Source organism: Garra rufa, chromosome 25 (assembly GCF_049309525.1).
Source record: "Garra rufa chromosome 25, GarRuf1.0, whole genome shotgun sequence".
NCBI lineage: Eukaryota > Metazoa > Chordata > Actinopteri > Cypriniformes > Cyprinidae > Garra > Garra rufa.
In genome coordinates this window covers 1,758,052-1,783,473 of record NC_133385.1, presented here as the reverse complement: position 1 = coordinate 1,783,473, position 25,422 = coordinate 1,758,052, and the positions used below count along the sequence as shown (strand labels likewise).

The following is a 25,422-nucleotide window of genomic DNA, read 5'->3' as shown; positions in this document are numbered from 1 at the left end:
GTTAGAAATAATAATAATCATTATTATAACTATTATTATGAATATGTATTCATATAATTAATAATTTTTTTCCCCTTTTTTATTTTTTAGTTATTTTAGTGAATAAAAGTTAAACTAAATGGAAACATGTTATGCAAAAAATAATAATAGTTATTATTATTATTTTGAATGTCTATATAGTTATAATTTTTATTTAAATTTTAGTTTATTTGAGTACATTAAAGTTAAACTAAATCAAAAAAGTGTTACTAGAAATAATAATATTATTAATAATGATTATTATTTTTTATATGTATATAGTTTTGATTAATTTTTAATTCAGTTTTAGTTTATTTTAGTACATAAATGGGAGAGAAACGTTACAAGAAATAATAATAATAATTATTTTAATTATTTTGAATGTCTACAGTTAAATTTTTATTTCAGTTTTAGTCAAATTAAAATAAATAAAGTGTTATAAGAAATAATAATTATTACTTTGACTATATCTATATACTTTTGATTAAGTAAAACTAAATGAAAAGGCAGATAAATGTTGTTTTTAATTTTTGAAATTATCATTTTTTGTCTATACGGTTTTAATTCATTGGTATTTAATTTCTAACTTTAGTTATTTGAATGCATCAGTGAGAAATATTGCTAAATTAAAATCTAATTTTCAGTCATATTTCCTGAACACACCCCCTGTCTGTCATTGGTCAGTGAGGCTACTGTAGCCCCGCCCAGCCTCACTCCATTGGCTGATTCAGAAGTTGACATGAGCTGCTTAAACAGATCAGAATCAAAACGTTTCTTTGGTGTCATTTTATAGCACTAAACTCATTTCTGTTCATTATTTCAATCTATTGTCAGTATGAACTGTTTGAAATGATCCAATAAAAGAATGACATGAATATAATCCGCACTCGAGCTCAAACGGCCGTCATGAAACAGTATTTGTTGATGCAGACACCTCTCCAGATCAGCTAAACGAGGCTCTGGAGTGTTTGTCGGTGGCGCTGTGATATAATGTGTGTCATTAAGAGCCAATCAGTGTCCTGTGAGACTCAATCTGCTCCATTCATTCATGAGTGTTTAATTACAGCTCACTGATGAATACACATGCGCTGATGCTGCTCTTCTGGACCCCATCACGCTGTTCCTCACTCATTTATCAAATTACTATATAGGACAAAACTTAGGATTATGTTCTTGAATTGCATTTTAACATAAACTGATAAACTTAACGTGATCATGTTTCTCAGCCATACGATTTCTGTAATAGTGCTAATAAACTGAATGTGCTTTAAATACACAATCAACAGATTTATATATTTATCATCAGTAAATCCTATTTTTTTTTAATCTCATTGCCATATTTAACCATGCTCATTATAGCCTTATTATATTAAATAATAAAACTAACCTTAAAAAATTATATATTTAAAATAAAATGTTGACTGAAATAAAATATAATATAATATAAAAAAAACTTTAATTTGAGCTGCAACATTTGTCATTTAAATTGTTTAACTTGTACTAAAATACTAAAATTGATTTAAATAAAAAAAAACTAGTAAAAATAACAAAAACACAACAAAATTACTCAATTAAAATGAAAAAATATCATTAAAAACTATAGCTGTATCTCAGTGGTACTAAAATTTAGGGAAGCCTGTTTCAGCCACTTAATAAAAAAATAATAAAAGTAATTGCAAATTTTTATTTCTCAATACTAACTCTTTTCTTAGAATTGTGAGATATAAACTATTATTATTATTATATAATTTTATCTATATAATTTTGATTATTTTTTATTTCAGTTTTAGTTTGTTATTTTAGTACATAAGGATAAACTAAATGAAATAAACATGTTCATGTGAAATAAACATGAATAATAAAAATAAATATCATTATTATTATTGTTATTTTTATGTTTCTGTATGGTTTTAGTCAATGTTTATTTCAGTTTTAGTTAAGTACATAAAGTTAAACTAAATGGAAAAAAATAAATGTTTTGAGAAATAATAATAATAATAATTATTATTATTATATTTTTGTTATTATTTTGAAAATGTCTGTATAGTTTTGATTATTTTTTTATTTCAGTTTTATTTTGATATTTTAGCACATAAGGATAAACTAAATGAAATATGTCATGAGAAATAATAATAAAAATAAATATCATTATTATTATTTGTATGTGTCTATATAGTTTTGGTTAATTTTTATTTCAGTTTTAGTTAAGTACATAAAGCTGAACTAAATGGAAAAAAATAAGTGTTTTGAGAAATAATACTAATAATATTTATTATTTTTGTTATTATTTTGAATATGTCTGTATAGTTTTGAGTAATTCGTTATTTTAGTACATCAAGTTAAACTAAATGAAACAAAAATGAATGTTATGATAAATAATAATACTAATTATTAATATTTTGAATATGTCTATATAGTTTTCATTCATTTTTATTTCAGTTTTGGTATTTTAGTACAAACTAAAGTTAAACTACATTTTATATGCGGGTCAAAGACGGAAAAGGGTTTAAGCTTAAAAATAAGTGTAATACTGCTTTAAATTGTAGTTTTTCTAAAAAAAAAAAAAAAAATCTGTAAAAGTTTTCGGTTTAGTTTCATTGCATTTTTGTTTTTGTTTTTCTGAGCAATAAATAAATATCATACATTTTTCCCTACAGAAGACACTCACTAAAATGTCATTCAGTGTCAATCTTGTCATATTTGCATATTTACAGCAAAAATCAATTTATGACATTAAAAGACAATTACTTTAACCCTAAAAACTAATTAGCTGTAATTCTACTTATATGTATACTTGTATATATAAATGTGGCACTATTCTAGGTTTTGCCCATTTGTCAGTAAGAATTTTTTACTCATTTAAAACACAATAAAATTTAACATGCTCCCTAATTTTTTATATATATATATTTTAATATGCACAGGTCAGAATAAGCATGTTGTTAGAATTTTTACATAAACATTGTTTTATTTCAACCAAGGTTTGACATTTTATTCATCAAAAACGTATTTGAATCCTTAAAAGTAGACACTTTACTTACATTTAATGTGCTTTCTGTGGACATAAAATCACTTTTGTAAATTTCTTTTGAAGTAGACATCTTAACGTTTTTGACCCATGCAATAAATACATTTTATATATATATATATATATATATATATATATATATATGCATTATAATGTATGAAATTATAATATATATTATAATTTTTTCAAGTACATAAATCCTAACTTTAGGCCTAAACCTGTATTTCTTCTGAGGAACACTAAAGGAGACGTTTAGCAGGATGTTGGTGCTGCTCTTATCTACACTTGAGGTGGATTGTGTGCTAGTTTAGATTGAAATCGGAGTGTGTTTGTGGTCCGCAGGTGAACGGGAGAGATCTGTCCAGAGCCAGTCATGAGGAGGCGGTGGAAGCCTTACGCAGCGCTAAAGACCCCATCGTGGTGCAGGTGCTCCGGCGGACCCCTGTGCCCCGGGGTCAAGGGTCGGCGCAGGACGTCCAGCTGGTGGATGTGTGCACGCAGACGGAGATCACCTTCGAGCACATCATGGCTTTGGCCAAACTCCGTCCCGCTACTCCACCTGTCCCCGATATCTGCCCCTTCCTCCTGTCAGACAGGTGAGCGCCGCAGGAGCATCGGCACATTTAGGTTACAACAGCCATGTGGGAACATTCACTTCTAAAGCCTGTTGTGATTATAACGTTGTTTAAAGGTTACTAAAACGTTACTTACAACATTCTATTTTTTCGCCCAAAATATGTTACTTGAATGTTTTTGAACATTCAAAGAATGTTAAAATGTTCAGTTTTTTGTTGTGATAAATCATCTAAAGGTTACAACATTCAACAGTTTTTCACCCGAAATATTCTAATGTTAAAATATGTCATGATAAGAACAATATTTAAAGTTTTTTTTTTTTTACCCAAAATGTTGCATTATTTAAACGTTTAATTTTAATATTCTAGAAACGCTGAAATTTTCACTTATTTTTCACATTTTTGAAATTTGTCCGAAACCTACTTTTGCGAACTAGTCCTAGGTTTTTCACCTGACCGGAGCTGAACCACTGCAGAAATGTTCCCTGGACAGTGAATATCAATAATTATTAAAAAAAGTAAAACTTTCGACTTAAAAAGTTCGAAAGAGTCAGGGCCACTTTTACTAAAAAGGCTATACATTTTGAACACAATGAGATGTCTTCATCAAACTCGGAACAAACATGAATGAGATCAATCTTTGGTCAAATAAAAAAAAATGCCACTTGGTGGCGCTGTAAGGATGGAGAAAACATAAAAATGGCTATAACTATGCAAACATTAGTCCAACTGACCTGAAAATTGGTATGCAGTGTCTTTGTCCAATGTGCCATAAGGGTCTACGAAGACATTTGCGTATCTAAAAAAACATGGCCGCCATCAGCCAATGAATTTTGAGCACCTATTAGACAAGGTTAACAGAGGCCGATCGGAACATAACTCTGTGGACATGTTCAACTCATGGCCCTAAAGAATTTTGAAAGAAATCAGCCACTAGTTGGCGCTAACAAGTTTTTTTTTGCTTTTGTAATCATGTGGTGTTTCACACATCCACACAACATGCATCTCCTCATTATGAGCAACTTTGCCCCAAGAACCATTGCTGTCAATCAAATTGTTAATTAATTATTCACAAATATGTTAAAAGCATATGAGAACTAGTCCTAGGTTTTTTTGCTCAATCTCGATCAAACCACTGCAGTGCAGTTCTCTAGACTCTCTAGATCAATAAATTATCAAAAAAAAATGTTGAATTAGGTCTTTTGGTTGGATATAATTGGGTCAATTTAAAAAGGGGCATGACCAAGTATACACAAAAGCCTATAAAACGTAAATGAAAACTTTGTAAAACTTCTTGGAAACATGTGTCTGATGACTCTTAACAAGCATGCAAAGTTTCATAGAGATTGGACCATAGGTGGTGCTATAACAGTTAAAAAGGCTTCAAAAACACACAGTTTCTATGGTAAATGACCTAAAATAATACTCATATATTCACACAAACACTAGATCTTCATATCATATGATAGATCCTCTCATTCTGAACAACTTTGCCTCTAGGAACACTGCTGTCAATCCAGCTGTTATTTAAATATTTTATATTATTTATAAAAAAAACTACTTTTGTGACCTAGTCCTAGGTTTTTAACTCAAAAACCACTGCAGTACAATTCGTTGGACTCTTTATATTAATAATTATAAAAAAGTTGAACATTTGCATTTGGAGAGTTATAACATGCTCATTTAATAATTTGGTCATGATCTAGTCACGATGAAAACGTATTCTTATTTTCATTACAAACTTTGCACTGGAAAAGCAGAAATTATACTCTTTTAATGCTGACAGTGTTATTAGTTTGGCATGTGGTAGGAACATAGTTTGCACAGTAGTGCTCCAAACTCTCTTGTTATTTTATTTTATCATTTTTTGTGTTTTAATATATGTTATGAACAGGACTGTTATATTTCAAACATACAGAATTTTTTTTGACGCGGAGCGGTGTTTCTAATATCAGTGAGCGAGGAGTGGACCGGTAAATAATGAACCCGGAGAGGAGTGATTATTAAATGCGCGGAGGGGAAAATGTTGCCTCTCCACTCCGCTCACATACTCTGGTCCCTTGCAGGTATCTAATGACGCTTGCGTGCATCAGTTAGACGTTTTGAGCTGCCGTTCAGTTTGTATTTAACAGTACGATGAGGCTTGCTGTGCCGAGTCCAAAGCAATCCATCACAGAACACGAAAGAGGCGTGCTTTGATCATTTTAGGATAATATTTAAATTAATTTTAAGCCATCTCGCGGCCCACCGGTTGAGAATCCCTGATCTAGTGTACCCAAAACCTATACATCCTATAAGAAAACTCAAAACTTCACAAATCTAAGTAAACCCGTGCATCATGTGTTCTGGTGTCAGTCATTTATTTCATGCTGGCCTACACCCTGACAGGATAGAAGCCATAAAGGCCTTAAATGCTCGAACCCTGGTAATTACTGCTAGCAGCTGTATTTTACTATTATTTTCACCCAAAATGTAGCATTATTTGAACTTTTTTTTCTGAAAGCATTAAAATTTCTGGTTTTCTTGTCATGATCAGAAAATTATTAGATTACAACAACATTGCTTAAAGGTGCCATAGAATGTATTGAGAGAATATTTTAAATTGTTCTCTGAGATCTACATAGAAGGTATATGGCATAGGAAAGGGTACAAATTCTCCAGAAACGGTTTTACAAGTCCATTTACAACCCTAGGATTTGTCCCTAGAATAAAATGGTCTGTTATTGCCTTATTTTGGAAGCTCCGTGAATATTAATGAGGTGCTCTGCTCTGATTGGCTGTTTCACAGAGCAGCTCGCTCTCACACAGCTGTAAGGAAACACATGGAGAAAATATATATTTAATCACGGAGCTCGAGCCGCTATTAATATGCAGGGCATTGAAACTGCTGCTTTGATTCCAAGATAACTTTTTAGTTTCACTTTTGAGATCGGTGATTGCATGTGCTCTGTGTAACATTATACTACAGCCGCAGTACTTACCACATTTGATAAGTTTAGATGCTGTCAGCGATGATCAGGATCTGTAAATCATTCTCCATCATCAGCGCAGTCATCTCTCCTTACTCCTAACACAGTGTTTGTTTTCCTTGCCTTTCTGGGTACAGACACCAACTCATCCCTGCACTTACTGTAACATCTCCTGCACAAGCTGGAACATAATCTTTATTCCTGTGATCCGCCAATTTCACTATTGTCCTGGCTTTGTTTTTTATCTGGAGATCATCCGATGATTGGGCGATGCAAATGTTGGGGGCGTAACTATTAACGTTCCTGACTATTGCGCAATAGTCGGTGTTATGTTGGAATTGACCTGTTTTTCAGTGGTCTTTTGCAAATACTAGATTTATATAAGAAGGAAACGATGGTGTTTGAGATGGTCTGTCATGTCCATGTACTGAACTGTTATTATTTAACTATGCCAAGGTAAATACAGATTTTCATTCTATGGCACCTGGGCCTCCTCATTAATGGGTCACACTTGGCTCCCTCGCGGTCAAAAGTGACCGAAGCCTTAAAAAGTAACTTTTTTTTTTCTTCAGGAAAATCAATTAAATATATTTTTGTTCAATAATATTTTGTCATTATTATTTAGAATTTTGAGCATTTTTTATGAATCTATGCAATATTTATATAGTTTTAATGAGCAATTTTTTCCCACTAGAATTATATTTTATATTATATATTTTTAATTTAATTATGTATTTATTCTTTTTCAATAAATACAACATTTCACATTAAAATAGAGTAAAAAAATTTAAAATCCATTTTTTTAAAGTGAAAATTGCACCATCTAGTGGCATAAAAAATAAAAACTTGTGTAATGTCATTTAACCTCCTGTATCTCCCTATATACATATATACAGGGGCTTTGGGATTCCTATTGTTTTTTTGTTTTTTTTACTGTTTCTTCATTTTAATAGGCTTTGCATTTAGAGATATATTCAGACATTCTAAAAGATTACTTTTGGCAAGGTTTAGATATTTTTTGATTGGATAAATATCAGGTTTTGCATTTTTCTGCTTATTTCTGTGTGTGTGTGTGTGTGTGTGTGTGTGTGTGTGTGTGTGTGTGTGTGTGTCAGTTCTGTACTTTTGATATTTTAGAGTGTCAGTCCTTGCTTGCTGAACACTTTTTTTCCGCGCAGTGGCTGACTTGTCGCTTGTTTCATAAACATTACTTTTAGAACGTTTGGTCTTAACATTTATGTAACGTTTAAAGAACGTTAGTGAAAGTTGCTAGAACGTTCCGTATCAGCTGGAGTTTCCTCGAAAACAATGCAGAGATCTACAGCGCTGGTTTGCCAGAATATCTTTCCTAATTCTGTCTTTGTTGTTGTGGAGTTGGTCTCTGAGGACAAAGAGATAAAGTTTAGCAGGAGTATCTGGGTTTCTCCTCAGGAGACGGTGGATGCTGGGAAGTTAATTGAAAGCGAGTGAGGCGCAGAGAGGGTGTTAGGAGGTAATTAATGCCGCACAATGGCCCGTGGATAATTCAGACTCTCAAATTTGTCATCCGCATTTTGTTTCTAAATTCCCTTCGGTGTGTCGTGTGCTGATGCAGACGTTTGGAGTCCCTTTGTCTCTCAACACAAAAGCGTTCAGGAATTCTCTGTGAATAATGCTGTTGTTGTTCTGGTGCCTGGAAATCTGAATTATTCAGGAGTCATTTGCAGTAGACTCTAGTTCATCTAGTTTATACATGTGTGTTTAATAAATCAACATTTGTACATCAGGATGGAAGAATACTTCATTTCCCAGAATGCATCCCCTGGGTTTGAATTTAATACATTGGCTTGAGAAAGCCAACTTACTGAAATCCTATTTAAACATAACGTAAGACTAACTCAAACTCCAAACTCAGCCCAGATCTTCAAACTGGTTTGATGTCAGTTGCTGTATCTTTTCTAACTGATCGGGCTTACGGTTTTCTTAAAAATGATGAATAAAACTGTGAAAAATCCCATAGACTTACATTGAGGGAATGTTCAAATGACCAACACTATTCAAACTCCAACTGTCAAAATTCAAACTCCAACTGTCAAAATTTAAATTCAAACTGCCACAATCCCTGAGACTCATCTAACATTTCTAACCTAGCAACATGCTAGTAACTGGCTAATTATGCTAAAAACATGCTAAAACATGTTAGTGACATGCTATCAGCATGATAATCATGCTAGCAACATATTAATTACTTGCTAATCATGTTAAAAACCTAATCGAAACATCTTAGCAACATGCTAATCATGCTAGTAACAGGCTAATCACATTGAAAAACATTAGCTAACAACATGTTAATTTCCTTAACCGTGTTAGCAACATGTTAATCATGTTAGAAACATGCCAATAATTGTTTGCAACATGCCAGTAACTCCCTAATCATGCTAATAACAGGTTAATCACATTAGAAACATTAGCTAACAACATGCTAGTAACTGACTAGTCATGTTAAAACAGGCTAATCACGTTAGAAACTGGATAACAACATGCTAGCATGTTAAAAAATGCTAATAACAAGCTATCAGCATGATAATCATGCTAGCAACATGCTAATAACTTGCTAATCACGTTAAAAACCTAATAGAAACATGTTACCAACCTGCTACTCATGCTAGAAACATGTAAGTGACATGCTAATCATGTTAAAATCTTAATCGAAACATGTTAGCAACATGCTAATCATGCTAGTAACAGGCTAATCACATTGGAAACATTAGCTAACAACATGTTGATTTCTTTAACCATGTTAGCAACATGTTAATCATGTTAGAAACATGCCAATAATTGTTTGCAACATGCCAGTAACTTCCTATTCATGCTAATAACAGGTTAATCACATTAGAAACATTATCTAACAGCATGCTAGTAACTGCCTAACCATGTTAGCAGCATGTAAGTCATGTTGAAGACATGTTGGCAACATGATAGCACCTGTATAGTAATGCTACAAACATGTTAGTAACATGTTAATCTAATTAAACATGTTGACAACGTGCTAATCACGTTAGAAATATGCTAACAACATGCTAGTAACTTCCTAATCATGCTAGAAACATGCCAATAATGTTTGCAACATGTTAGTGATCATGTTAATAACAGGCTAATCACATTAACAACATTAGTTAACAACATGCTAATAACTTCTTAACCATGTTAACAACATCCTAAAGACATGTTAGCAACATGCTAGTTACTTGATAAGAATGCTAGAAACATGTTAGTAACGTTAATCATGATAAAACATGTCAGCAATATGTTAATAATGCTAACAACATCCTAGTAACATACAAATCATGTTAGAATCATGTTAGCAACATGCTAGTAACCTCTTAATAATGCTACCAGCATGCTAATCATGGTAGAGACATGCTAAAAGCATGTTAGAAACTTGGTAATAATGTTAGAAACATGCTAATAACATGTTAATAACATGTTAATCATGCTAGAAGCATGCAAACAGCATGATAATCACATGGTAATCGTGTTTATCACATGCTATCAATATGCTAATCATGTTAACAACATGTTAGTAACATGCTAATCTTGTTAGAAACATGTTAACAACATATTAGTGACTTCCTAATCATGCTAGCAACATGCTAATAATTTTAGAGACATGTTAACAGCATGTTAGTAACTTGGTAATGTTAGAAACATGTTAGCAAACTGGGTAGTCTTGCTAGTAGTATGCTATCTATCTATCTATTTATCTGAATGACTGTTTTTCCTTCAAAGCATTTAAGCTTTAAAAGTACTTTTAACTTTAATCTATTTCAGACTGAAAACCATCAAACTTACACAATTTTTTAAATCTGTAAAAATGTGTAAAAAAAAAAAAAAGATAATTTCTGGTCATTCTTTCTCAAACCAACTTCGAAGTTTGTCTCAACAAAATTTTTTGTCTAGTTTTTAATTGCCGTTTGGTAAATTGCCTTTCCCATCTGAATCCAGACATGATCAAGCAGCCCATCAGATCAGGCTGGTTAGGCATCAGCTGCGCCGTCAGTGTTTATAGACTCTACAAATGCTGCTCAGAGTCACAGAGCAGATCATAAACCGCCTGAGTGTACCAGAGAAACAGCAGATCACACGCATGCTAATGAACGCCGATCAGCTGTGTGCGCAGATTACATTTCACCACAACATCAAGAAAACAAAGACACGTGAGTCTTGCGGAGACAGCCGGCGTGATTTATAAAGATGAATTAGACTCTGAGCAGCCGCACATGACAGCAGCTTCATTTCTTCTGTCGGCGACAGAAAGACGCACGAACGGAGACGCACAATTCAATTCTCATCTCTACTGAAGATGCATTATGTGTGTTTGTGTCTCTTTCTGCTGACATCTGCAATCTCTGTGCTCATTCTTCACCGGCCTCCTGCGCTTCTCCATTGTTCCTCTCCGCATGTGACCCCATGGCTCTCCCTCAACAAATATAGATACAACATAGAGCTGCAAAATATCATATTGTGCAGTGAGACATTTTTATAGCATTTTATTGGTGGATCTCATGATATAGTTGTGTAAAAAGTTGCAGTATTAAATATTTATGCATCAATGTCTATTTTTGATTAATCATGTAGCTCGAAATGTCAAGTTTCTTATACTTGGCAGGCTCTATAGTCATTATATATATTTATATGTTTTTGGAGGTGCACCTGATTACCGTATTAAATACCCGGATAACCGGCAACGTTCTTAGGTTTGAAATACTACGTGAATAGTCACAATACTACGAGAGTAAACTCGAAATACTACTTGAATAAAGTCGCAATACTACGAGAGTAAAGTCGAAATACTACGTGAATAAAGTCGCAATACTACGAGAGTAAAGTCAAAATACTACGTGAATAAAGTCGAAATACTAAGTGAATAGTCACAATACTACGAGAGTAAAGTTGAAATATTACATGAATAAAGTCGCAATACTACGAGAGTAAAGTCGAAATACTACGTGAATAAAGTCGCAATACTACGAGAGTAAAGTCGAAATACTACGTGAATAAAGTCGCAATACTACGAGAGTAAAGTCGAAATACTAAGTGAATAGTCACAATACTAAGAGAGTAAAGTTGAAATATTACATGAATAAAGTCTAAATACTACGAGAGTAAAGTTGAAATATTACATGAATAAAGTCGCAATACTACGAGAGTAAAGTCGAAATACTACGTGAATATAGTCGCAATACTACGAAAGTAAAGTCGAAATACTACGTGAATAAAGTCGCAATACTACGAGAGTAAAGTCGAAATACTACGTGAATAAAGTCGCAATACTACGAGAGTAAAGTCGAAATACTACGTGAATAAAGTCTAAATACTATGAGAGTAAAGTAGAAATACTACGAGAATAAAGTCGAAATACTACGTGAATAAAGTTGAAATACTACGTGAATAAAGTCGAAATACTACGTGAATAAAGTCTAAATACTATGAGAGTAAAGTAGAAATACTACGAGAATAAAGTCGAAATACTACGTGAATAAAGTCGAAATACTACGTGAATAAAGTCGCAATACTACGAGAGTAAAGTCGAAATACTACGTGAATAAAGTCACAATATTACGAGAGTAAAGTCGAAATACTACGTGAATAAAGTCACAATACTACGTGAATAAAGTCGAAATACTACGAGAGTAAAGTCGAAATACTACGAGAATAAAGTCGAAATACTACGTGAATAAAGTCGAAATACTACGAGAATAAAGTCGAAATACTACGTGAATAAAGTCGAAATACTACATGAATAAAGTCACAATACTACGAGAGTAAAGTCGAAATACTACGTGAATAAAGTCGAAATACTACGTGAATAAAGTCGAAATACTACGAGAGTAAAGTCGAAATACTACGTGAATAAAGTCGAAATACTACGTGAATAAAGTCGAAATACTACGAGAATAAAGTCGAAATACTACGTGAATAAAGTCGAAATACTACGTGAATAAAGTCTAAATACTATGAGAGTAAAGTCGAAATACTACGTGAATAAAGTCTAAATACTACGTGAATAAAGTCTAAATACTACGAGAGTAAAGTCGAAATACTACGTGAATAAAGTCTAAATACTACGAGAATAAAGTCTAAATACTACGAGAGTAAAGTCTAAATACTACGTGAATAAAGTCTAAATACTTTGAGAGTAAAGTCGAAATACTACGTGAATAAAGTCGAAATACTACGTGAATAAAGTCGAAATACTACGTGAATAAAGTCTAAATACTTTGAGAGTAAAGTCGAAATACTACGAGAATAAAGTCGAAATACTACGTGAATAAAGTCTAAATACTATGAGAGTAAAGTCGCAATACTGCAAGAGTAAAGTCGAAATACTACGAGAGTAAAGTCGAAATACTATGTGAATAAAGTTGAAATACCACGTGAATAAAGTCGAAATACTACGTGAATAAAGTCACAATACTACGAGAGTAAAGTCGAAGTACTACGAGAAAAAGTCTAAATACTTTGAGGAAAAAGTCTAAATGTTTTGAGAATAGTTTAAAACACTGGTAGTGTACACAACATGCCTATGAATATCATTTATCACTGTGTATCTCTTAGTAATATCTGTGTGTTCTCTCATCAGCTGTCACTCTCTGCACACGATGGATCAGGAATACTTCGAGGGCAGCGAGTATCTCTCCAACATGGCGGTGGACGCGGAGAGGGCCGATGACTTTGAGTACGAGGTGAGACGTCCCCCATTTATAACAGCTGACACCCCCCTGGTGCCGTCCCAATCAGAGCAGCCATCCCGCCCGTAATGGAGTGTGAGTGTGTCCCGCGGGCGTCTGCTGACGTGTGACGGCTGATGGATTCCTCACCGCTGCCCACCTCAACCCCCAGCACCTCTGTTCATGAGCTGCAATGAGTGACAAGTTTATAAATAACACACAATTTATTCACACAGCGCCCTTTAACCTGTAAATTCCAGTTTAATTTACTCACCACCATGTCATGCAAGATGTTCATGCCTTTTTTTAAGTGGGTTTGTGAATCTTTTGCTTTAGATCGGCACTTTGGAGCCAGGATCATGGATCATTTGATTCAGATCAGAACTTCGGTGTGGGTTCACAAATAGTGTGCTTTAGTTTTGGAGCAATTTAGAATTTATTTTATTTTTTTATTTTTTTTCTGAGACTTTATTCTCGTTGTATTCCGACTTTATTCTCGTAGTATTCCGACTTTATTCTCGTAGTATTCTGACTTTATTCTCGTAGTATTCCGACTTTATTCTCGTAGTATTCTGACTTTATTCTCGTAGTATTCCGACTTTATTCTCGTAGTATTCTGACTTTATTCTCGTAGTATTCCGACTTTATTCTCGTAGTATTCTTACTTTATTCTCGTAGTATTCCGACTTTATTCTCGTAGTATTCAGACTTTATTCTCGTAGCATTCAGACTTTATTCTCGTAGTATTCAGACTTTATTCTCGTAGTATTCAGACTTTATTCTCGTAGTATTCCGACTTTATTCTCGTAGTATTCTGACTTTATTCTCGTAGTATTCTGACTTTATTCTCGTTGTATTCCGACTTTATTCTCGTAGTATTCCGACTTTATTCTCGTAGTATTCTGACTTTATTCTCGTAGTATTCCGACTTTATTCTCGTAGTATTCTGACTTTATTCTCGTAGTATTTCGACTTTATTCTCGTTGTATTCCGACTTTATTCTCGTAGTATTCCGACTTTATTCTCGTAGTATTCTGACTTTATTCTCGTAGTATTCCGACTTTATTCTCGTAGTATTCCGACTTTATTCTCGTAGTATTCTTACTTTATTCTCGTAGTATTCCGACTTTATTCTCGTAGTATTCAGACTTTATTCTCGTAGCATTCAGACTTTATTCTCGTAGTATTCAGACTTTATTCTCGTAGTATTCAGACTTTATTCTCGTAGTATTCCGACTTTATTCTCGTAGTATTCCGACTTTATTCTCGTAGTATTCCGACTTTATTCTCGTAGTATTCCGACTTTATTCTCGTAGTATTCCGACTTTATTCTCGTAGTATTTTGACTTTATTCTCGTAGTATTCCGACTTTATTCTCGTAGTATTCTGACTTTATTCTCGTAGAATTCTGACTTTATTCTCGTAGTATTCTTACTTTATTCTCGTAGTATTCCGACTTTATTCTCGTAGTATTCCGACTTTATTCTCGTAGTATTCAGACTTTATTCTCGTAGTATTCTGACTTTATTCTCGTAGTATTCAGACTTTATTCTCGTAGTATTCAGACTTTATTCTCGTAGTATTCAGACTTTATTCTCGTAGTATTCAGACTTTATTCTCGTAGTATTCCGACTTTATTCTCGTAGTATTCCGACTTTATTCTCGTAGTATTTTGACTTTATTCTCGTAGTATTCCGACTTTATTCTCGTAGTATTCCGACTTTATTCTCGTAGTATTCCGACTTTATTCTCGTAATATTCTGACTTTATTCTCGTTGTATTCCGACTTTATTCTCGTAGTATTCCGACTTTATTCTCGTAGTATTCTGACTTTATTCTCGTAGTATTCCGACTTTATTCTCGTAGTATTCTGACTTTATTCTCGTTGTATTCCGACTTTATTCTCGTAGTATTCCGACTTTATTCTCGTAGTATTCTGACTTTATTCTCGTAGTATTCCGACTTTATTCTCGTAGTATTCTGACTTTATTCTCGTAGTATTTCGACTTTATTCTCGTTGTATTCCGACTTTATTCTCGTAGTATTCCGACTTTATTCTCGTAGTATTCTGACTTTATTCTCGTAGTATTCCGACTTTATTCTCGTAGTATTCCGACTTTATTCTCGTAGTATTCTTACTTTATTCTCGTAGTATTCCGACTTTATTCTCGTAGTATTCCGACTTTATTCTCGTAGTATTCAGACTTTATTCTCGTAGTATTCAGACTTTATTCTCGTAGTATTCAGACTTTATTCTCGTAGTATTCCGACTTTATTCTCGTAGTATTCCGACTTTATTCTCGTAGTATTCTGACTTTATTCTCGTAGTATTCCGACTTTATTCTCGTAGTATTCCGACTTTATTCTCTTAGTATTTTGACTTTATTCTCGTAGTATTCCGACTTTATTCTCGTAGTATTCTGACTTTATTCTCGTAGAATTCTGACTTTATTCTCGTAGTATTCTTACTTTATTCTCGTAGTATTCCGACTTTATTCTCGTAGTATTCAGACTTTATTCTCGTAGTATTCAGACTTTATTCTCGTAGTATTCTGACTTTATTCTCGTAGTATTCTGACTTTATTCTCGTAGTATTCAGACTTTATTCTCGTAGTATTCCGACTTTATTCTCGTAGTATTCCGACTTTATTCTCGTAGTATTCCGACTTTATTCTCGTAGTATTCCGACTTTATTCTCGTAGTATTTTGACTTTATTCTCGTAGTATTCCGACTTTATTCTCGTAGTATTCCGACTTTATTCTCGTAGTATTCCGACTTTATTCTCGTAGTATTCTGACTTTATTCTCGTAGTATTCTGACTTTATTCTCGTAGTATTCCGACTTTATTCTCGTAGTATTCCGACTTTATTCTCGTAGTATTCCGACTTTATTCTCGTAGTATTCCGACTTTATTCTCGTAGTATTTTGACTTTATTCTCGTTGTATTCCGACTTTATTCTCGTAGTATTTCGACTTTATTCTCGTAGTATTCAGACTTTATTCTCGTAGTATTTCGACTTTACTCTCGTAGTATTCAGACTTTATTCTCGTAGTATTCAGACTTTATTCTCGTAGTATTTCGACTTTACTCTCGTAGTATTTTGACTTTATTCTCGTAGTATTTCGACTTTATTCTCGTAGTATTTTGACTTTATTCTCGTAGTATTTCGACTTTATTCTCGTAGTATTCAGACTTTATTCTCGTAGTATTCAGACTTTATTCTCGTAGTATTCAGACTTTATTCTCGTAGTATTCAGACTTTATTCTCGTAGTATTCAGACTTTATTCTCGTAGTATTTTGACTTTATTCTCGTAGTATTTTGACTTTATTCTCGTAGTATTCAGACTTTATTCTCGTAGTATTCCGACTTTATTCTCGTAGTATTCCGACTTTATTCTCGTAGTATTCCGACTTTATTCTCGTAGTATTTTGACTTTATTCTCGTTGTATTCCGACTTTATTCTCGTAGTATTTCGACTTTATTCTCGTAGTATTCAGACTTTATTCTCGTAGTATTTCGACTTTACTCTCGTAGTATTCAGACTTTATTCTCGTAGTATTCAGACTTTATTCTCGTAGTATTTCGACTTTACTCTCGTAGTATTTTGACTTTATTCTCGTAGTATTTCGACTTTATTCTCGTAGTATTTTGACTTTATTCTCGTAGTATTCAGACTTTATTCTCGTAGTATTCAGACTTTATTCTCGTAGTATTCAGACTTTATTCTCGTAGTATTTCAACTTTATTCTCGTAGTATTTTGACTTTATTCTCGTAGTATTTCGACTTTATTCTCGTAGTATTCAGACTTTATTCTCGTAGTATTTCGACTTTACTCTCGTAGTATTTCAAGCTGCTGCAAGTGTTTCTGCTCTTTTGTTCTGGAGTTGTTCCTGTGACACGTGAGGCGTGTAATCAGTCAGCCACTGGACGTCTACAGAAATATAGATTCTCTGACTCCTTTGTGACCCCAGAAATATGTTAATTTCAGGAAAATACCATTTCAGTCTTTCCGCTTTAAAATTTCACATAGGATAAAAAAAAAATAGGTATATATATATATATATATATATATATATGAAATTTTTTAATGAAATGCATAAACATTCATAAAAACAAAAGCATTACACCAAAACCAAAATATAAAATGGTTTAAATTACATCTTACACCAAATGAATGAATGAACCAAAAAATGCACCTAAATTAATTATTTAAAATCCTTGCACCAAAACAGACACCTAAATAACTAAATATATATAAAAAATTATGTTTATTATAGATCCTAAAATAATTGCAAATAAAAATAATGTACAAATATTTAAAGTAAATTCAACTTTAAAAACCCTACCCGCAAAAATGTTCGAAAGGAAACCAATTTTCCCCAGTGCAGTTTCCATTACAGTTATTGCCTGTTTCTGCTCTTTTGTTCTGGAGGTTTGTAATCATTCATCCGCTGGCCGTCTGTGGATGAAATATGGATTGTGTGACTCCTCCGTGACCCTGAGCTCTAGCCGCGCCTGTGTTTCACCTGCTGGGACGTCCCGCGTCTCTCTAATACACCGTTTGTGCTTTGTTTGCTGAACATGAAGAGCTTTTGCTCATTGAAATGACTCTGATCTGACTGTTTGCTTGATTTATTGAGCTCCTGTTCTCAATGATTCTTGACTTTTTCCTGAAACGCAGCATGAATTTTTCATCTGTATCCGTGCGGGATTCACAGCAACCGCCTGAACGACTGGATAAATGAATGCTCATTAACATAATTACAAACTTATTTACAAAATAAACATGAGTTTTGCGCATAGTAAATGGACTGATTTCCTCAGAAGAGGCTTGCAAGCTCTAATGACAGCCTTTAATCGATAAAAGCCAGTGCTGAGTGTGTTTGTGCGCTCCTAGAGATGGATGAGGGTCATGTGCATCTCTTCTGTCTGCAGGAGGTTGAACTGCATCGCATGAGCAGTCAGGAGAAGCTGGGCCTCACGCTGTGCTACAGGACGGATGATGAGGAGGACATCGCCATCTACGTCAGCGAGGTGAACAACACACATTAAAACAGACACACACTTCACTCCAGCCAACGCTGAAGACCATTCTGTTGACTGACACAAACTTTGAAGTCTTCTCTCTTAAAAATTGAAGCTTTGGAACATTTACATTGATTTTGAAATCATTCAAACTATTTTAAACACTTTGAGCGCTATAGCGGGGCATGTTGTCACAGTGCATGGGGTAAGTTGTCACAATGCGTTAATCCTGCTCTCGTTCATTTAATAAAGTACATGAAGTCCAGTCTAAATGAACTAAATCTGATAGTTGTTGGGATATGGACTGTGTGACAACTAGCCCCGCTCTAAAGTTTGGGATCAGTAAGATTTTAACATGTTTTAAAGAATTATGCTCATCAAAGCTGCATTTATTGGATCAAAATACTGAGAAAATTGTGATATTGTGAAAAAGTTTTATAGTTTAAAACTAGATAAAAAGGTTTGTCAAGACAAACTTTACGTTGGCTTGAGAAAACCTGATCAGAAAGTTTAAAAAGTAAAAAATTTAAAATAGCATGTTTTTAACTTGATTAGCATGTAGCTAGCATGATTAACCTTTTTGCTAACATTTTTCTAGCATGATTAACATGTTAGCATCATTAACGTTGTTAACATGTGTCTAAGATATTTAGCATGTTACTAGCATCTAGCTAGCATGATAAGAATGTTGCTAGCATGACAGTAGCATTAATATCATGATTAGCATGTTATTAACATGCTTACTAGCATGATTATCATGTTGTTAGCGTGTTTTTAACATGATTAGCATGCTGCTAGCGTGTTGCTACCATGTTGTTAGCATCATAAACATATTGCTAACATGTTTCTGGCATGATTAGCATGTTACTAGCGTGTAGCTAGCATGATGAGAATTTTGCTAGCATTATGTTGGCATTACTATGTTTAGCAAGTTACTAGCATATTACTAACATGTTTCTAGCATGATTAGCATGTTGTTAGCATGTTTCTAGCATAAGCATTATACTAGCAAGTTGCTACCATGTTAACATTATTAACATATTGTTAATATGTTTTTAGCATCATTAACATGTTACTAGCATGATTAGCATGTTGTTAGCTTGTTTCTAGCATGATTAACATGTTTTTAACGTGTTGTAAGTATGATTAGAATTTGTTAGCAAGTTTCTAGCATGATAACCATGTTATCACCATGTTAGCATTATTTACATGCTGCTAACATGTTTCTAGCATGATTAGGATGTTACTAACGTGTAGATAGCATTATTAGAATGTTGTTAGCATGATGTCCGCATTACCAGTATGATTAACAAGTCTCTAGTATGTTTCTAGCATAATTAGCATGTTGTTAGCCTATTTCTAGCATGATTAGCATGTTGTCGACATGTTTTTAACATGATTGGCATGTTACTAGCGTGTTGTTCGCATGATCAACACTATTAGCATTTTGATAGCTTGTTTTTTAACATGATCAGCAAGTTATTAACGTTTCTAGCATGATTGACAAGCTATTAGCATGATTAACATGTTTCTAACATGTTTATAACATGATTAGCATGTTACTAACTTTACGTTGTTATCATTATTAGAATGTCGCTAACATGGTATTAGCATTACTAGCCTGTTTCTAAATAGAGTTTAATTTACAAAAACACTGGACTTACAAACATACTTAAAAACACAAGACGTTTCAGTGTTCATCCAAACACCTTCATCAGTTGTTTGGTGCACAGGAAGTAACTCTGGCAATTGTAGACAAAAGGGTCACATGATCTAAATCACATGACAGGTGTTAGTCCAATTGTGTGCCAGAGAAGATGGTGCTCCAGCAGTTTAAACAGGTCTCCCCTCCCCTGCCTGTGAGGGGGAGTCAGTTGGCTTGTCTGCAAAGCGCCGGGGCAATGTTCTCAAAACAGCATTGTATGATGAGGACAAATGATGTCTCAGTCCCCCACCTCTGTTTAAAGAAGGTCGCTCTACTTTCACATAGATGGCCTCCTTGACGCCTCTCTCAAACCATCCATCCTCTCTGTCCAAAATGTGAACATCTTGATCCTTAAAACTGTGTTGCTCTTTTTGTAGATGGGTGAAGACAGCTGATTCTTGTCCTGAAGAATTCCCCCTCCTATGTTGAGACATACGTTTACTAAGCATCTGTTTTGTCTCCCCAATATAGAGATCTTTGCACTCCTCTGTGCATTTTACTGCATATACCAAGTTACACTTCTGATGTTTGGGAACCTGGTCCTTTGGGTGGACCAACATCTGTCTCAAAGTAGTTTTAGGTTTAAAATACACCGGGATGTTGTGCTTAGAAAAAACCCTCCGGAACTTCTCTGACAACCCAGCCACATATGGAACAACGACGTGACTTCTTCTAGGTCTTTTAATCTTGGTGTTTCCTGGTTTTGGGTCGTTTTGTTTGTTCTTTTGTGCTTTGGTGAAGGCCCAATTAGGGTAGTGACATTGTTTCAATGCTTTTTCTATATGTCTCTGTTCTTTATTCCTTGCCCCCTGGTTGGTGGGTATGGTCCCTGCTCTATGTTGTAAAGTGCGGATTACTCCCAGTTTGTGCTCCAGAGGATGGTGAGAGTCAAACATCAGGTACTGATCGGTGTGGGTGGGCTTTCGATAAACCTCCACTTGCAGGTCTCCTTCATTCCCTAGGTATATGCCACAGTCTAGGAATGGGAGTTGATTTTTCCTCATCTCCTCTTTAGTGAACTTAATGTAATCATCCACAGAATTGATGTGGTCAGTGAAGGGGCCAACTTCATTGATCTTGATCTTCACCCATGTGTCATCCACATACCTAAACCAGTGAGTTGGAAGGGTTCCACTATATGCCTCCAATGCCTTCCTCTCTACTTCCTCCATATAGAGGTTGGCCACAATGGGAGACACGGGGGAGCCCATAGCACAACCATGTTTCTGTCTATAAAAGACATCTTTATATTTAAAGTAGGTGGTATTCAAACATAGCTCCAACAAAGTACTCACCTGGTCTGGGTTGAGCTGTGTTCTGTCCCTTAACGTGGGGTCATGACTCAAACGACTCCTGACTGTCTCAATCGCCAATACTGTTGGCACGCATGTGAACAGGGATGTCACATCGTATGACACCATGGTTTCATCACCCTGCAATGACAATCCCCTGATTTTTTCCACAAAATCCATAGAATTATTTACATGGTATGGAGTGTTACCAACCAGTGGGGCTAGTACAGTGGCCAGGTATTTTGCAATGTTATATGTAACTGAATTTATACTACTGACAATTGGTCTGAGGGGATAATTGTCCTTATGTATCTTTGGTAAACCATACAAACAAGGTGTGGTGTCTCCTGGATACAAGTGATAGTATAACTTGCGGTCTATCACTCCTTGTTTTTCTAATGACTGTAGACAATTAATCACTTGTTTCTTGTATTTGCTGGTGGGGTCTCTCTTAAGAGTTTCATATGTGTTGTGATCGCTCAACAGGGTGGTTACCCTGGAGTGATAGTCGTCTGCATTTAGCACCACTGTACATCTCCCCTTGTCCGCTGGCAAGATAGTGATATTAATATCCTTGCTTAGAGATGTCAGGGCCCTTTTTTCCTGTTTACTGAGATTGGGTGGTGGGGGTTTGGCTTTTAGAAGAGACATGGACACCTGAGAACGGAGCTGTTCAGCCTCCTCCTCAGAGATATTATTGTTCCTGATAGCTGACTCAGTTGCAGTGATCATATCTACCACCGGGATGTGATCAGGTGTTACTGCAAAGTTAAGACCTTTGGCCAAAACCTCCATCTCCGGCCCTGTGAGTTCTCTATCAGACAGGTTCTTCACCCATTTTTCGGAACTTACTCTCACATCTTCCTCCGGTAGAGCATTCTGTTGAATGCCTTGAGTATGTGAACATAACAAGTCAAACTTCTTAATTTGTCTTTCCTTGCTCTTGGTGTGTTGAGCCAACTGTGCATGCTGTACAAAATCAGTCACTTTGTATAAAATATCTTCTGGTAATTTGGTAGCCAACTTCTGATATAGCCGTTTGTTTTCTTGCTTCAAGACATCCAAAGTAAAATGCACCTGTCGTATCATTTCATTTAACAGCTGTTTTTGAGCTCTTTGTAAAATATCTGTTGCTTTGTGACCTTTAAGAGATGATCTGAGACGCAAACTTTTAGGTGTAATTCCATGAAGCCGACATCTTAGGTGAAAGCGCACATGGTTCCTGTAGTCCGCCACTTTCCTTGCCATTTTCTCATACTCCCGTAGCACCTTTAGGCTGTCCTCCTTGCTGGAGCACCATCTTCTCTGGCACACAATTGGACTAACACCTGTCATGTGATTTAGATCATGTGACCCTTTTGTCTACAATTGCCAGAGTTACTTCCTGTGCACCAAACAACTGATGAAGGTGTTTGGATGAACACTGAAACGTCTTGTGTTTTTAAGTATGTTTGTAAGTCCAGTGTTTTTGTAAATTAAACTCTATTTAGAAGGAACTTCTACCTGGATGAATGAATCTCCACAGACTTACTAGCCTGTTGTTAGCATGGTCAGCTTTTCATTAGCATGTTTATAACCTGATTAGCATGTTACTAACATTACGTTGATAGCATGATTAGACTGTCGCTAGCATGATGTTAGCATTGCTAACCTGTTGTTAGCATGGTAAGCAAGTTACTAGCATGTTTTAGCATCATTAGCATGTTAACATGATTCTAGTTGCTAGGATTGGTTAGATCACAGGAATAAAATACATTTGAAAACACACAAAACATTTATTTTACATTGAAATAATATTTCACAACATTACAGTTAATCAAATGAATGCACCCTTGATCATAAGGAAAAAAAACATTAAAAATCTTGCTGATCCTAGACTTTTCAGCACTAGTGTATATTTATAATAAAATCTCTACGGCTTACCACATTTATTGGATCAAAAACACAGTAAAAATACTGAAATATTATTCTAATTTAAAATAGCTGTTTTCAATGTGAATATGTAGTAAAGTGTAATTTATTCCGGTGATGTAAAGCTGAGTTTTCAGCTTGGATGTTCATTTAGTGAGTGTTTGTGTGTGGAGTTCTGGGCTTCATTAGAAGTCGACTCAGATTCATAGTCTCTCTGCGGCGTGTGAATACAGATCCGTCAGCGCTTACAGGCTTATTAAAATCTACACTCCATAAAATTGAAGAGCAGAGAGCCGTGATATCAGTGATACTACAGCGCTGCCGTGATGAACCTCTGTTAGACAGGAAGAACTATTCATTTATGTGCTTGAGTTCATTAGTAGATGTCATCATGTCGTGTTATTGTGATCTAATGAAGACAGATCTACTCAACAGATCAGACGGTCATTGACTGGCTGTTATAGAATGTGTCTCTATTGAATCTGACCTTTTTGAAATGTAAGATCTGGAAAGGCCCTTAAAAATAGCAGTATTCCTGAAGAGGTACTTTAAAAGTGTTTGAATTGTTGAAAGACAACATATCAATGAAATAAGTGTTTAATTCTGTCTGTAAGCACATATCTTTTCATGCTAATCAAAAAACATACTTTTTTTGCTTATTTCAGTTAATGTCAGAGAACAATCGATCAAAGTAAATAGCAGTACTGACAGAGTCATGTAAACATGGTTAAAGATGTGAAAAGATCAACCAAATCAACCGAGTCATTTACGCTGAAACCGCTTTGATTCAAAATCGTGACTTTGATCATTCATTTCAAGCGATTCACTAGCGAAAAGCTGATCAAATTATATCAACATCGCTTGCAAAGATTTTAAAAAGTGCGTAGTGAAGCTTTTCGAAACTCTGAATCATTAAACCACTGCATCGCAAAACGATTCACTGTTTCGTAGCGCTTCAATCGGATCGCGCATCACAAATCATTTGATTCAGATCGCGACTTCAGAGCAGGTTTGCAAATCTTTTGCTTTAGATCGAAAGTTCTGAGTGAGTTCGCAAATCGTTTCATTTAGATCAAAATTTTTGATTTTGCGAATTGTGAATCTTTTGATTCAGGTCGGAACTTTGGAGTGTAAATTATGAATCATTTAATTCAGATCAGGACTTCTGAGTGGGTTCGCAAATCTTTTGCTTTAGATCCAAACTTCGGAGCAGGTTTGCAAATCATTTGATTTAGATCGGAACATGGGAGTGCAGAATGCAATTCATTTGATTCATTTTAAACTTTTGAGTGTGTATTGTGAATCATTTGATTCAGTTTGGGACTTTGAAGTGGATTCATGAATCTTTTGCTTTAGATCGAAACTTTGGAGCAGGTTTGTGAATTTTTAGTTTTACATTGCAACTTCAGTGTGGGTTCGCAAATCTTGTTTTGGATCAAAATTTTGGAGCGGGTTCGCAAATAATTTCATTTAGATTAAAATTTTAGATTTCACGAATTGTGAATTATTTAATTCAGATCAGGACTTCGGAGCGGGTTTATGAATCTTTTGCTTTAGATTAAAACTTGTGAGTGCAGAAAGCAGATCATTTGATTCAATTGAAACTTTGGAGTGCGGATTGTGAATCATTTGATTCAGATCAGGACTTCGGAGCGAGTTTATGAATCTTTTGCTTAAAATCTAAACTTTAGTGCAGATTCGCAAATCTTTTTTTAGATCGAAATTTTAGTGCAGGTTCGCAAGTCTTTAGCTTTAGATCGAAACCTTTGAGCATAGATTGCAAGTCACTTGATATAGATCGGAACTTCTGAGCGGGTTCATGAATCTTTTGCTTCAGATTAAAACTTGGGAGTGCAGAATGCAGTTCATTTGATTCAATTGAAACTTTGGAGTGCGGATTGTGAATCATTTGATTCAGATCGGGACTTTGGAGTGGATTCATTCATCTTTTGCTTTAGATCGAAACTTCGGAGCAGGTTGCGAATCTTTTGATTCAGATCGGAACTGTGGAGCGGGTTCACAAATAATTTAATTTAGATCAAAATTTTAGATTTCACGAATTGTGAATTATTTAATTCAGATCAGGACTTCGGAGCGAGTTTATGAATCTTTTGCTTTAGTTTGAAACTTTGTAGCGCAGATCGCAAATCATTTGATTCAGATCGGGACTTCAAAGCGGATTCA

General features: G+C 34.7%; 1 protein-coding gene across 1 annotated transcript in view; it reads left to right on the top strand.

Annotated features, from left to right (window-relative positions):
- LOC141301886 (PDZ domain-containing RING finger protein 4) overlaps positions 1-25,422 on the top strand; it is an 83,496-nt gene that overhangs the window by 41,549 nt on the left and 16,525 nt on the right. The window contains exons 2-4 of the mRNA XM_073832082.1: positions 3,389-3,642; positions 13,213-13,315; positions 18,241-18,339. Of these exons, the coding sequence (XP_073688183.1) occupies positions 3,389-3,642; positions 13,213-13,315; positions 18,241-18,339 (456 nt within the window). The remainder of the gene's footprint in view (positions 1-3,388; positions 3,643-13,212; positions 13,316-18,240; positions 18,340-25,422) is intronic.